The 14,593-nt window shown below is 42.3% G+C and overlaps 1 protein-coding gene across 3 annotated transcripts; it reads right to left on the bottom strand.

Annotated features, from left to right (window-relative positions):
• Positions 1–394: 394 nt before the first annotated feature.
• LOC110499901 (T-complex protein 11-like protein 2) lies at positions 395–14,225 on the bottom strand. Of its 3 annotated transcripts, XM_090213677.1 has the most exons (11): positions 13,617–13,706; positions 7,883–8,078; positions 7,321–7,510; positions 6,910–7,042; positions 6,689–6,809; positions 6,144–6,367; positions 5,494–5,630; positions 4,983–5,170; positions 4,220–4,401; positions 3,860–4,032; positions 395–2,160 (listed from the first exon to the last, which is right to left on the bottom strand). In XM_090213677.1, exons 3-11 carry the CDS (start codon positions 7,496–7,498, stop codon positions 1,889–1,891), a joined length of 1,608 nt encoding a protein of 535 aa, XP_090069803.1. In that variant the 5' UTR covers positions 7,499–7,510; positions 7,883–8,078; positions 13,617–13,706; the 3' UTR covers positions 395–1,888. The 3 variants fall into 3 exon arrangements, with proteins under 3 accessions (XP_090069803.1, XP_090069802.1, XP_021432635.2); XM_090213676.1 differs by lacking the exons at positions 7,883–8,078; positions 13,617–13,706 and adding an exon at positions 13,974–14,225; XM_021576960.3 differs by lacking the exon at positions 7,883–8,078.
• Between the last annotated feature and the right edge of the window lie 368 nt (positions 14,226–14,593).

Below are 14,593 nucleotides of genomic sequence, written 5' to 3'. Positions count from 1 at the left end.
CATAGGATAGGAATGAATGGAATTCTACATCATTTTTTGTTGTTGTAGACAGTAACATTAGAACTTTAAAAACAAAACAAAAAATACACTTTAAGGAAATGTTTTTTATATTTAGCTCACATGTAATTTAAAACGTATGCATTAAGTAGAGATGGCTTCAAAACAGTGCCCTCAGTCACTGCAGCAGAGAGTGTACAGGACTTGTCAGGTCACTGGAGTTCTTCTGTAATCTAACAGCAAGGAATGTTCCTTCTAGTTACATTCCTTGTCTGATTGTAATCTATACAATCTATGCCCTGTGCAGATAAAAACCAACGGTCTTTGATTGATGGGTCTGTATGTAGACAACTATTTTCAATAAGCACACACACACAGGTCACTGCTAGACAAATAATAAGGTACTGCATGAGAGTTTATTGTATTATAGCTGCATTACATGAGAAGATATATTTATTCAAGTGAATTTTAAAAGCTAAAAACATTCAATGTTTATTCTGCATCAAAAAGTTCCATTGTGGGAAGTTTTAGACATTTCAAAACATCTTCAGCACCTCTAATGACTTGAGTTCTAAACCAAAAGATAGATATTACATAAAATGTCCAGAGATATACAGCGTGTTGGATATCTTTTAGGGAAATATAGGTATAGAAGGACAACTAATACTGGTACCTAGAAGATATAAAGCAAGCGACTTAATAAATGCACTGACACAAATAACAAAACAAAAATCAGTCACATTCAAACAACCCAACAAAATGACTGAATACTATGCAAGGGCTAACATACAACAAAACATTTTCCAACGAATGTTCACACAAAATAAAACATGCATTATATTTATCTCCAAAAGGTCAAAGGTCAGAATCCATCAGGATTAGTGATTCCATAACCATATCAATTAATCAGTCCCCCCCCTAAAAAAGTTAAATATTAATTAAGTCTACTAATTTAGCTCAAGTGATTTAAACATGTCTTCGACATGTTGGAAAGCAACAATTAAAACAAGTCTCTTGTTTTCATTCAAGATGACATTTCCCGAGCCCTAACCAGTTTAATGGCGAGTTATCACAAGCCGACATAAGTTAAAAACAAACTATTTATATTTATATTCAAATGGTGGCACGTCAATGAATAAGCTAATAGAATGAATAATATAGCATTTTGTGTTCTGGATTTGTCAACGTGTAACAAACAGTTATAGATCAACTTTATTTAACCTACAGCATAAAGCATACGAAATGTGATGTTATAAAAATGGTCGACATGATTCTAAATATATAGGCCTTTCCCTTTTGTCATAAAGTCTATGAAACGTGTATAAATGTTCCTTGTAACAGTAGCATTTCATGAACATTCTACCCTTTTCCGACGACACCCTCCAAAATAACAACAGGAGAATGGATGTCGAGCACTCACTTCCATGCCAACGCAGATTCACAACGTACCCTAATCTAATTAAAAAGGACATTGGGAAAGATTCCTCACACAAAACACTAGGGTCAGTTTTTAGGTATGAATCTACACAAAATCTAACAGATTAGGTCAGGTGTCACAAAGCGGATGTCGCAATACACGACAGTGGGAGGTGGATTAGTCAAAGCTTGTACGTGCACCACAATTGCTCATTGTCATTTTCCTGACGCACCTCTAATACACATACCCCGATGTTCTAGGCAAAACGTAGCTGTGATACTACTTCATCTAAAGCCTAAGGGAAGGAGGGTTAGGGATAGGGGAGCGATTGCAGCCTCAAGGAATCAGAACGACCACTGGGGGGGGTGGATTTAGGTAGCTGCTAAGTCATTCCTTTCTTTGCCCCTTTTTCAAATAAGGTGTTGTCAGCTCCAGCTTTGTATTGCTCCTGGCTCGGTAGGTAGGTTGGCGGTCCTAGTTGGAGTTCACAGGGTTCTGTATGCTGGGGTCCTGAGGTGCGGTGGCTGCCGGTGGAGGAGCCGCGTTACTGAAGAGCAGGGTCTTGAGGATCATCATGTAGAAGGGGCTGTAGACCTGCTTGTTGAAGTTGACCAGGCTTACAAAGGTGACCGCCAAGGAGGTGAGCTCCGGTTGGATCAGGGCCAGGCCTCCGGGCGTCGGGGGCGGATTCACGTGAGAGTTGGGCGTGGTGAGGAGCACCCGGAAGTACTGCTGGACCCTTCCCTCTGGAAAAGGAACAGAGAAGATGCACAGAACAAACAGAGTGATCAGAAAAACAGGCATGAGACTATTGTGAGCTATTCAATAAACGGGAGCACAATTTCCCACAGTGTACAATTGCACAGTCCATTCGGAAAGTATTCAGACCCCTTCTTCCACATTTTGTTATGTTACAGCCTCATTCAAAAATGTATAACATTTTATATTAAATCCTCATTGATCTACACACATACCCCATAATGACTGAGCGAAAAAACAGGTTCAGAAACTTGCAAATGTATTAAAAATAAAACAGAAATATCTGATTTGAATATTCAGACCCTTTGCTATGAAACTTGAAATTGAGCACAAGTGCACCCTGTTTCCATTGATCATCCTTGAGATGTTTCTATAACTTGAGGAGTCCACCTGTGGTAAAGTCAATCGATTTGATTTGGAGAGGCACACACCTGTCTATATAAAGGTCCCACAGTTGACAGGGCATGTCAGAGCAAAAAACCAAGCCATGACGTTGAAGGAATTGACAGAAGAGCTCCGAGACAGGATTGTGTCAAGGCACAGATCTGGAGAAGGGTACCAAAACATTTCTGCAGCATTGAAGGTCCCCAAGAACACAGGGGGCTCCATCATTCTTAAATGGAAGAAGTTTGGAACCACCAAGACTCTTCCTAGAGCTGGCTGCCCAAGCCAAACTGAACAATCGGGGGAGAAGGGCCTTGGTCAGGGAGGTGACCAAGAACCAGATGGTCACTCTGACAGAGCTCCTCTGTGGAGATGGGAGAACCTTCTGTAGCACTCCACCAATCAGGACTTTATGTTAGAGTGGCCAGACGGAAGCCACTCCTCAGTAAAAGGCACATAACGGCCCACTTGGAATTTGCCAACTGGCACCTAAAGGACTCTCAGATCATGAGAAACAAGATTCTCTGGTCTGATGAAATCAAGATTGAACTCTTTGGCCTGAATGCCAAGCGTCACGTCAGGAGGAAACCTGGCACCATCCCTACTGTGAAGCATGGTGGTGGCAGCATCATGCTGTGGGGATGTTTTTCAGTAGCAGGGACTGTGAGACTAGTCAGGAAAAGACCAAGATGAACGGCAAAAAGTTCCTTAGAGATCCTTGATTGAAAACCTGCTCCAGAATGTTCAGGACCTCAGACTGGGGTGAAGTCTCTGAATGTCCTTGAGTGGCCCAGCCAGAGCCCGGACTTGAACCCAAACAAACCCAGCTAGAGACCTGAAAATAGCTGTGCAGCGACGCTCCCCATCCAACCTGACAGAGCTTGAGAGGATCTGCAGAGAAGAATGGGAGAAACTCCCCAAATACAGGTGTTCCAATCTTGTAACATCATACCCAAGAAGACTCTAGGCTGTAATCGCTGCCAAAGGTGCTTCAACAGAGTACTGAGTAAAGGGTCTGAATACTTATGTAAATGTAATATTTTCATTTTTTTATTTGTTATAAATTTACAAAATAAAAAATGTAATTGTCTTGTCATTAAAGGGTATAGTGTATAGATTGATGAAAAAAAAAAATATTTAATACATTTTAGAGTAATGCTGTAACGTAACAAAATGTGGAAAAAGTCAAGGGGTCTGAATACTTTCCGAATGCAATGTAGCTTGGCTGAGAACATTGCAGTAAATATATCAAATTAAATAGTTAGTGAGCCATGTCAGGCCCTCAGGTGTTGTTTTGCTTACCCACAAGACTGCGGATAGGGTTGTTTTCCTGGGTGATGCTGGTGATCTGGCCCTTGAGTGTGACCTGGAGTTCTGGGGGCAAGGCTGGGTAGTTCCTCTCAGTCAGGGACTTGTTGAGCTCACAGCAGATCTGACCACTGACGTTCCCCAGAGCCTCTGACAGGTTAAAGTCCCTGCAGAGTGGAGCAAGACAGTCTCAATTTTCACATTGAAATGTATGTTGCTTCTACACCTGCATTGCTTGCTGTTTGGGGTTTTAGGCTGTGTTTCTGTACAGCACTTTGAGATATCAGCTGATGTACGAAGGGCTATATAAATCAATTTGATTTGATATGTTTGTGTGTGTTATGTAGAACCTACGGTCTGTGCATGCCCTCCAGGAGCACGCTGGCCATCCTCTTGAGACGCTCGGCCAGTGCGGGCAGCCCCGAGATGGGCCCTCCGATGGCGCTGTAGACAATGAGCAGTACGGAGGCCACGGCCTTTAGCAGCTGGAGCCTCCGCTGGAGCTCCCGCAGACGCACCTCGTCTGTCATCAGGGTCTGAGTGTGTTACACACACACAAAAATGGCTTTCATATATAGGGACACATCATCAACTTAAGCGACATTTTTACTTAGTCTCCCATTGACATCAATGCATGACTAAATGAACATTTGACATTAGTGGACGTTAGGATTCACCCCATGGAGACTAGATTTTAGACAATGGTCATTTGATAGACTTGTGGTTGTAAGTTGGTTGAGAGAGAGATGGTACCTTCTTTCAGACACTTGTATTCATATGGAATTCACACACATTTAAGACACACAAACAAACCCTCTAGGTAATAGCCTATATGCAAATAAACACCACAAATTCATTAGACCAAGAAGTATAATACACAGAAACAAACACCTGTCAACATCCTTGTCACCTCTATTTACACTCACACCCACACACATTTCCCCTGTGAACATTGAGCAACACCCTCATCACTTGACAAACACACTGAATGTCACCTTTTCTTAATAACAAAATACAAGTAATCCAATCCAATGGCAATCATGATATGTCTTGAATAAGCAAATAATTATTTTGAAACCATCTGTCTACTAACACACACACACACATTTCAACCAACCTCAGGCAGTGGGCTCTTGTGGTAGTCCCAGGTGAGGATGCGGATGAATCCACTGTTGAAGACCAGGAGGGGACTTGGCAGGGCTTTCCCCGCCTTCCCATGGCCGTTGGGCTGCTCCACGGTTGGCATGGAGAAAAGCACTTCCTCCAGAGAGGACTTGATCCACTCAGTGGTATGGTCCAACGCACCTGAGGAAGTTAGGACAGTCATTTGTGTGCATTTAATAGTGATTGACATCTTTCATTTAATGATGTAGAGAAATCAAACCCACGCTTCACATGCTGTACATCCCACAACTCAAACATCCCCTAATACCATAAAGCAGTACAGGCTCATAATTTAGGTCCCAGGAGCACACCAAGTTAAAAAAATGAATGAATACTATGCTGACCTTTAGGCAGTCAACGGTCAAATGTATTTGTAAAGGAACAGGGAAATGATCCAAACGCCAGTCCAATGCCAATAAAATGTTCCTCATAATAATTAAAGGTTAATAACAACGCAGACTCACTGGGAGTCTTCTCCACGATGCTCTGGAACTTGGCCCTCTCATACTCCACTGACTGCCTCTGCAGATCGGGCCGCAGGCTCTGGATGGTAAAGTTCACCATGTCCATCTTCATCAGGTCCAGCACCCGGAAGATCTCCCTGCTCAATGTAATAACACTCTCAAAACGAATGCTTCTGATTTGGCTCCAGAAGAAATACCTAGTGACTTGCCTCAACATCTGTTCTTCTAGCTTTGGAGTTTTAAAAGGATCCATTGAATTTACCAAAGGTGGACTTCAATTAAGTTGTAGAAACATCTCAAGGATGATCAATGGAAACAGAATACATCTGAGCTTAATTTTGATTCTCATAGCAAAATAAGGTATTTTTTTATATATTTATTTTAAAATTTAGCAAAAATGTCTGAAACCTGCTTTCGCTTTGTCATTGTGGTATTGTGTGTCTATGGTTACATTTTTTTTAATCCATTTTAGAATAAGGATGTAAAGTAACAAAATGTGGAAAAAGTCAAGAGGTCTGAACACTTTCCAAATGCACGGTGGCTTTAGAGAGCTAAAAGGATCAAATGGATGCCGGCCATATATGGGGATGGCTACAATTATCCAAATAAATATTCACAAGGGTTGGAAACAAAACTTTGCCCAAACGTACTTGAACATTGATACAACGTTGTCGGGGTTCTCGCAGAGCTTCTTGACCTCGTCGTCACGAACCGGGGCGCACAGCTTGCCCATGATGGTGACAATGTAAGAGGCCAGGCCCTGTATGTCCACCGCTTCCTTGTCCGCCTGCTGGCGAATCAGATCCATGTCCAGCACCTCCAGGATCTGAGTCCGCAGCCGATTGGCTCCCGGGCTCAGGAACGACAGCAGGATCTGTTCATAGTAAATGGTTTTAAAAAATGAAGAAAAGAAACAATATATAGCTAGAAGATATCAATCTTCAAAGCTATTAGCCCATTTTAAATACATCCTTATTGCGTACATTCACAATACACACACAATTGGACAGGTGAAAGAATGGATTCCACTACATAACTGTTGCTTATCCACTTGTGTCAGATCAGTGATTACTGCTCAGGGAGTTAGAAATGATACGTTTTCAAAGTCTTCCAACAGGGTCATCTTCCTGATAAGATAAGCTTTCCAACCATGGATTCATCAAGATTGAGAGAGGGGAAAAGGGCCAAAGCTCACCTCTCTGATCTCCTCCAGCAGTTTGATGGCGTGCTCATACTCTGGTGGGTCATCATTCAGCTCAGACTCCAGGCTATCCCAGAACGCCTTGTGAACTATATCTTTGACTTGCTTCTCCAAACTGAAAAGGAGATTTGAATATCATCAGTTGTCAATTGGCATTTGTGTAGCCCAAGTGATGGCCATGTTTACTGGGCGTCCATTTTGAAGTGGTTCTGAACCTGTTCTGAGGTAGGTGGGGCTGCTCCACATGAAAGTCACGGTTGACGATGATCTCGTGGGCCAGGGTCAGGTTGGACAGGTCCCGGGCAGAAGACATGACATCATCCAGTGTTATAGTTTTGGGAGGGCTAGCTGTAAATAGGGGGCATAAAAATAAAAACAAAAACAAAAGTGTTGAGAGTAGCCATTTTGGCATTTGAAAGCTCAACCAAAGTGGGGAGAGGGCACACAGTGTTGTATTCCGATTCTCTATACTCCTCCAAAGGTGATGACGACACCAATCCAATGCTTTTAAATCAATGGTGGGAAGTGTGCAAGTGCACACTTTCTGGAAATGCAATTTTTAGGGTGACATTTTGACAAGCCTAAGAAGCAGTCCTACTAGACAGGGAGGAAGGAGATCTACTCACAGGAGGGCGAGCTGTGCTTGCTGCTGGAGCAGTCACTGGTGAAGCTTTGGCGGGAGCAGTCAAAGTCGCTGGCAGACGTGATGCTGTTACAGCGGTCCGACGACGACTCGGCGTCGCTGCTGGCGTCCTCACTGCCAGTGGTGGACATGGAGGTGGGCCGCTCGTCAGTCCCAGGCATGGCGGGCTAGCGCTGCAGACAGGCACAGCAGTCATGCATGTATGTATGCATAAATGGAACATTGTTTAAGCCTACATGAGTACTGTAACATGTGGTTGAATGCACTCTCTCTCAAGTTGTTCTCTTATGGAAAAATAAGGGGTTTCTAAGTCTTGTGCAGTGGGGGTCAGGCAGTTGTAGCAAGAGCCTTGAGTTTGAGCTTACATTCATTATCTAGCTATGTAGCCTATAAAAGGCACTGGACTGGCCATGAGCTTGTTAAACCTAGTTTAACCTCCCTTTCCAAAGTCTGAGGTCCCCCAATAAAAACATTTGCACTACTTTACTGAAGACACTACTCCAATCTTTCAACTGCCCCTTTTTGGTTTGGTGTGTTACCATTACCATGTGTGTTTTTTCCTGTGTTCCTGTTGCTAGGAGAGGCAGGGTGTATAACACAGGACAGTATAACAGCTGTTAGGCCAGAGTGGCCATGGAAACCGGAGGAGGGCAATCCACTTGTGCCCCAGTTAAGATAAAAGGATCAACACACGCACAGTTTCCAAAACGATTCAGACATTAGTTGACTTTAAAGATGGTGCTGCAAAAAAAAAAGAGGGATATTATCACCATAGTTCAGCCAGTACAGCCTACTTCCACAATAACAAAACAAAGGGACAGTGTTATGAAGGGGATCGCATGAGTCTCCAGGGTAACATGATAACAGCCGGATTCTCAGCCAACCGTCCACAGATCCAGTTACACTTCACTGCTTAGATGAACAGGGTAATCATTCTCGTGTACCGCACATCGTTCCAAGCAACATAAAGGCACACTTCCAGCCATCCCGTCAATGAGATCACGTAAACAACTTGGCCTACACTTTTTAGAACAACACGTGTTGTTGAGGCAAATCACTCGAATTTAGGCCAATAGTTTAAAAATGGACCTTAAAACATTCCAATACACTATGTCGAACTACTAGGCCAACGTGCCATATACAGAAGACACAGTATCAGACGTGTGTTGCCCTGTTGGTGTTTTCTTTGCCAGATAGCCCAACAACTCCAGTCCAGAGAGCTAGGTGGTGCTTTCTTCTTATGGAGGAAGGCTGTGACTTTATAGTCTATGCCTGTGTGTAGTCTCAGTCATGACCTTCATCGTCATTCTCCTGTCAGACATGGCAAGGTCATAACCCATATCTCAAAGGTCACAAGAGAAAGGGAACGCCTGAAGTTGTTTGATACAGTGCATCTGGAAAGCATTCAGACCCCTTCAGACCCCCCCCCCCCCCCCAATCTACAAAGCAAAATCAAGTTGTAGAAACACCTCAAGGATGATCAATGGAGACAGGATGCACCGGATCTTAATTTCAAATCTCATAGCAAAGTGTCTGAATACTTACGTAAATAAAGTTTTTTTTAGTTTTTTTAAATCAACTGTTTTCTCTTTGTCATTATGGGGTATTGTGTGTAGATTGAGGGGAAAAAAATATTTATTCAATTTTAGAACAAGGCTGTAATGTAACAAAATGTGGAAAAAGTCAAGGGTTCTGAATGCTTTCCGAATGCACTGTATTTGCTTGCTAGATCAGCCCATGTCTATTGTGATACCTGAAGTGATGTGCCCTGTCCTTCCAATGAAGGATAAACAGGCAGGTGATTCAGAGAGAATTCCTAAAGCAAATGCAAGTCAAAGCATTTAAAAATGACTGCATCCCATTAGCTTGCTTAGACACAGAGGCATTGATAAGGCAACCCAGCACAACGATCTACGCTGACCTTAATCATTATCATTTTTTCCCCTTCCAAGGAACATGTGTGCGCCCAAATAGAAAAATGTTGGCGCACACAAAGACATTTAGGAGCACAATGGAAAATAGTTAAGATAATAAAGCTAGAATCCTTTATATTTCTAGGCACACTTGTTCTCCTAAATTTAAATTCCAGGTAGCACAGTAACATATTTATGGGCGCATGTGTGAGTAAAATGGTTGCACTGTAGAGCCCTGACCCAGGAGGAAAAGGAACTTCACAAAGGGTTACAGAGCAGGGATTGAGATGAAGGTCTGAAAGGCATTCGCCCATCGGCCAAGTCAGGAGTATTTTGAATGCCCGAAGATTATGATCAAGTATGATCATTTCAAGCTATATTCCCCTAGACAGGAACCAGAGAAACTAGAAAGACCAGACAACTGAAATTCTTAGCATTTTGGTTGTTAACAGTAAAAAATATATATATATCACATGCCCATTGGGACAACCACAGAGCAGGCCCAACTTGCACGGCTGCTCTGGTCACTTGCCCTGGGAAATACGGTAACCGTTAATGTCAATCCCTGCAGAGCAACTGACACGTCACCACCACTTGACACTGCACAGTGGCTATAAATAGCCTAGGATATGTCTATTACTGTAGTTAGGCGAGTTAGTTCGATATGATCACATTACAATCACAAAGTGTCCCGTAGCCACATGAAGACAAAATAGCTACCCTTGTGTGTGCAGTGCACGGACTATATCAGTGAACAACTGTGGGGAAAATAGCTTTCCATGGCAACGCTGTCATTGGTTGATTCCCCATCGCTCTGTCTAAACAGACCGTTACCATGGTTATGCCATGGATTAGCAGTCTGACCGAAGTTGCCCTAAAAAAGACGCAGTAGGCTCTACAAGCCAGGATGTTGAATAAAATGATATTTACACTTACTTTACCAGTTGTACATGCTGTTGATCCTTTTGGAGGTAGGTGGTGGAGATAAGGTAAACAACCATTTCCTGTGGATACCCTACTTTTTGCGGTGTTGGTAGTTTCTGTAACTTGTATTTTCAATCGTTTCAGGCATTGCACGTGATGCACAATATGTCCATTTACTTTTATCAATAGTTAGCATTGAAACATTTTTTTAAAAGTTACCTTGCCCAAGAGAGATTTGCGTGGTTATCAAAATGTCAATTGCATCAGTATTTTTTTTCTTTGAATATACACAACCATATACAGACCATTGTACTAAAAGTTGGGCAAAGAACACTTCCCTGCAAATGCTTTGTTTCAGATCACCTAGTACATGAGGACAAAAATCAGCAGACAACTGGTAAAGTACAGTCGTGGTCAAAAGTTTTGAGAATGACACAGATATTAATCTTCAAAGTCTGCTGCCTCAGTTTGTATGATGGCAATTTGAATATACTCCAGAATGTTATGAAGAGTGATCAGATGAATTGCAAAGTCCCTCTTTGCACCTAAATCAACCATTTATCGGATCATCAAGAACTTCAAGGAGAGCGGTTCAATTGTTGTGAAGAAGGCTTCAGGGCGCCCAAGAAAGTCCAGCAAGCGCCAGGACCGTCTCCTAAAGTTGATTCCGCTGCGGGATCGGGGCACCACCAGTACAGAGCTTGCTCTGGAATGGCAGCAGGCAGGTGTGAGTGCATCTGCACGCACAGTGAGGCGAAGACTTTGAGGATGGCCTGGTGTCTAGAAGGGCAGCAAAGAAGCCCCTTCTCTCCAGGAAAAACATCAGGGACAGACTGATATTCTGCAAAGTGTACAGGGATTGGACTGCTTAGGACTAGGGCAAAGTCATTTTCCCTGATGAATCCCCTTTCCGATTGTTTGGGGCATCCGGAAAAAAAGCTTGTCCGGAGAAGACAAGGTGAGCGCTACCATCAGTCCTGTCATGCCAACACATCCTGAGACCATTCATGTGTGGGGTTGCTTCTCAGCCAAGGGAGTAGGATCACTCACAATTTTGCCTAAGAACACAGCCATGAATAAAGAATGGTACCAACACATCTTCCGAGAGCAACTTCTCCCAACCATCACAACTATGAAATAACACATATGGAATAATGTAGTAACCAAAACAAGTGCTAAACAATAATAAAAAAATATATATAGATTGATTATTCAAAGTAGGCACCCTTTGCCTTGACAGCTTTGCACACTCTTGGCATTCTCTCAAGCAGCTTCATGAGGTAGTCACTTGGAATGCAATTCAAATTAACAGGTGTGCCTTCTTAAAAGTTAATTTGTGGAATTTAGTTCCTTCTTAATGCATTTGAGCCAATCAGTTGTGTTGTGACAAGGTAGGGGTGGTATACAGAATATAGGGCTATTTGGTAAAAGACCAAGTCCATTTTATGGCATAGAACAGCTCAAATAAGCAAAGAAAAAAATGACAGTGCATCATTACTATTAAGACATGAAGGTCAGTCAATGTGGAAAATGTGCAGTTGCAAAAACCATCCAGTACTATGATGAAACTGGCTCTCGTGAGGATCACCACAAGAATGGAAGACCCAGAGTTACCTCTACTGCAGAGGATAAGTTCATTAGAGTTACCAGCCTCAAATTGCAGCCCAAATAAATGCTTCAGAGTTCAAGTAACAGACACATCAACATCAACTGTTCAGAGGAGACTGTGTGAATCAGCCCTTCATGGTTGAAACTAGAAGCACAAGCATTTCGCTACATTCGCATTAACATCTGCTAACCATGTGTATGTGACAATAAAAATTTGATTTGATGGAATTGCTGGAAAAAAACACTACTGAAGGACACCAATAAGAAGAGACTTGCTTGGGCCAAGAAACACAAGCAATGGATATTAGACTGGCGGAAATCTGTCCTTTGGTCTGATGAGTCCAAATGTGAGAATTTTGTGTCTTTGTGAGACGCAGAGTAGGTGAACAGATCTCTGCATGTGTGGTTCCCACCGCGAAGCATAGAGGAGGAGAAGACGTGATGGTGTGGGGGTGCTTTGCTGGTGACACTGTCAGTGATTTATTTAGAATTCAAGGCACACTTAACCAGCATGGCTACCAGAGCATTCTGCAGCAATAGGCCATCCTATCTGGTTTCCGCTTAGTGGGACTATCATTTATTTTTCAACAGGACAATGACCCAACACCCCTCCAGGCTGTGTAAGGGCTATTTGACCAAGAAGGAGAGTGATGGAGTGCTGCATCAGATGACTTGGCCTACACAATCACCCGACCTCAACCCAATTGAGATGGTTTGGGGTGAGTTGGACCGCAGAGTGAAGGAAAAGCAGCCAACAAGTGCTCAGCATATGTGGGAACTCCTTCAAGACTGCTGGAAAAGCATTCCAGGTGAAGCTGGTTGAGAGAATGCCAAGAGTGTGCAAAGCTGTCATCAAGGCAAAGGGTGGCTACTTTGAAGAATCTAAACTACAACATGTTTTTATTTGTTTAACACTTTTGGTTACTACATGATTCCATGTGTTATTCATAGTTTGTCTTCACTATTAAAAATAAATAAAACCCATTGAATGAGGTGTGTCCAAACTTTTGACTGGTACTGTACATTCAGATTAAGTATATTCAAACGTCTGACTTTTGATGGGAATGCTCACAAAAAGTGAGCCTGCATGTTAGAGACGAGTCTTTCACTCTCAGATTCGTATAGGCTATCCGTCGTTCAGCCCTACAAGGCTGGTTACAGCAAAGGGCATTTTCAGTTAAACTGCAGTACACTGTACAAGCTGCATGCACAAAACAATATATCCACACACGCGTCACTGATAAGTACACGTGATCCTGCAGCACCAAAACAAGAGCGCTGGACAAGACTGAGAAGAGATCTGCCTGTGCCAAAAGAAACGCAAGACAATAACTATGTCGCTGAAAAGGTTTTAATTGATTGCAACGGATGTTGATCCTCGCATCTAGTTACACAGGGAGAATTGTACTGAAGCTACCCACTCCAATTAAAATGTCGCTACAAGCAATAGTTGTTATTGTTACGGATGAAGTCACAAGCGCGATCGTGCAAGCGTAGCAAGCTAACGACGTTAGATTAATCTGACAAGGAGCTAAATTGCTTTTTAACAGCCAAAAGATATACAATGTTATTCATTTGTTTGTAAACAAGAATGCTAACGCTAAATCACCAATTTATAATGGGTTCAAGTTTGTAACTAACGTTACGATTACATACATCCAGCTCAATCACACCAACAAGGATAAACATGACCCAAACAATACATTGGTAACTAGCAACATCATAGCATAGGTAACTGTTGACATGCTCAAATGGTTTCGCTATCTAGCTAAGTTCCCACCTAGCATGTGCTAATGCTAACAAAAATATACGTCGAAATATAGCTATGTTTTACCTTTTTTACGTCTCCGCTGTGGGAGACTAGGTTATACACCAAATGAGTCGTTTGTAAAGGAGGTTGAGTCTAGTTAGCTGACGGCACTTTAGTATTTTTAAAGGTCCAAGACCACAGCTGGCTTGCGGTTCGATTTGGACTAAACCGTTCAGTAGCGGTGGGGAGTACTTTGTTGGGCAACGTTAATACAAACCTAAACCGTATATACAAACAGCAATTTATGGATAGATAGCTATCATTATATAACGAATATATGTTTCATTCATCTCAATATATGGTATTATCCCCGGATTGAGCTCACTGAAAGAAAATATCCACTTCGATATATGACACGTCCATTGTTTACAGTACAATTACCTCCCTTTCCTTCTCGATGAATGGTAGGCTCTGCTTCACATGGGACTTCTTTGTTTACGGATGTGACGTTAGTGAAAGATTAAATACATTTTTACAAAACATCCAACAATACATGATGCCACATACATTGTTTTTTATATTTCGTATCCAGTACATGACATCTCGAACGTGTTATCAGGAATCCTTGGGGCGTCCCTACCCCTAAAACACTATCCAAAGATTTACAACTAACCCCTAAGCATTTTACATTACAACTTCAATGGGGGAGGGGTTAGGGACGTCCCAGGGAACCGAGAGAGCAATAACCGTGTGGAAAATTCCTCTCACAACTTTATTTGTCACCTCCCCTTATCAAGGATACTCAAAGGGACAGTAAGGACACAACCAGTTTATTTATTTTTTACATTTGACCTTTATTTAACTAGGCAAGTCAGTTAAGAACAAATTATTATTTATAATGGCGGCCGAACCTGGACAAAACTGGACCAATTGTGCACCACCCTATGGGACTCCCAATCACGGCCGGATGTGATGCAGCCTGGATTCTGAACTGATCTGATGTGGCTCCTGTGAGGCTGTCAACATTAATTTTGTAAACTTGATTTTCAAATCCACTAAAT

Source organism: Oncorhynchus mykiss, chromosome 21, assembly GCF_057628025.1.
Source record: "Oncorhynchus mykiss isolate SJ-2025 chromosome 21, ASM5762802v1, whole genome shotgun sequence".
Classification (NCBI taxonomy): Eukaryota; Metazoa; Chordata; class Actinopteri; order Salmoniformes; family Salmonidae; genus Oncorhynchus; species Oncorhynchus mykiss.
Note: the sequence above shows the minus strand (reverse complement) of the source record. Positions and strands in the feature narration are given on the sequence as shown.

What these genes read in the sequence shown, in the direction of transcription:
- LOC110499901 (XM_090213676.1), bottom strand. Translation starts at nt 7,498, where the DNA reads ATGCCTGGGACTGACGAGCGGCCCACCTCCATGTCCACCACTGGCAGT. An exon ending in CCCCACCTACCTCAGAACAG is followed by an intron (nt 6,810 to 6,909) that starts GTTCAGAACCAC and finishes TCTCCTTTTCAG; the next exon opens with TTTGGAGAAGCAAGTCAAAG. An exon ending in CCCTATCCGCAGTCTTGTGG is followed by an intron (nt 2,161 to 3,859) that starts GTAAGCAAAACA and finishes TTCCTTTTCCAG; the next exon opens with AGGGAAGGGTCCAGCAGTAC.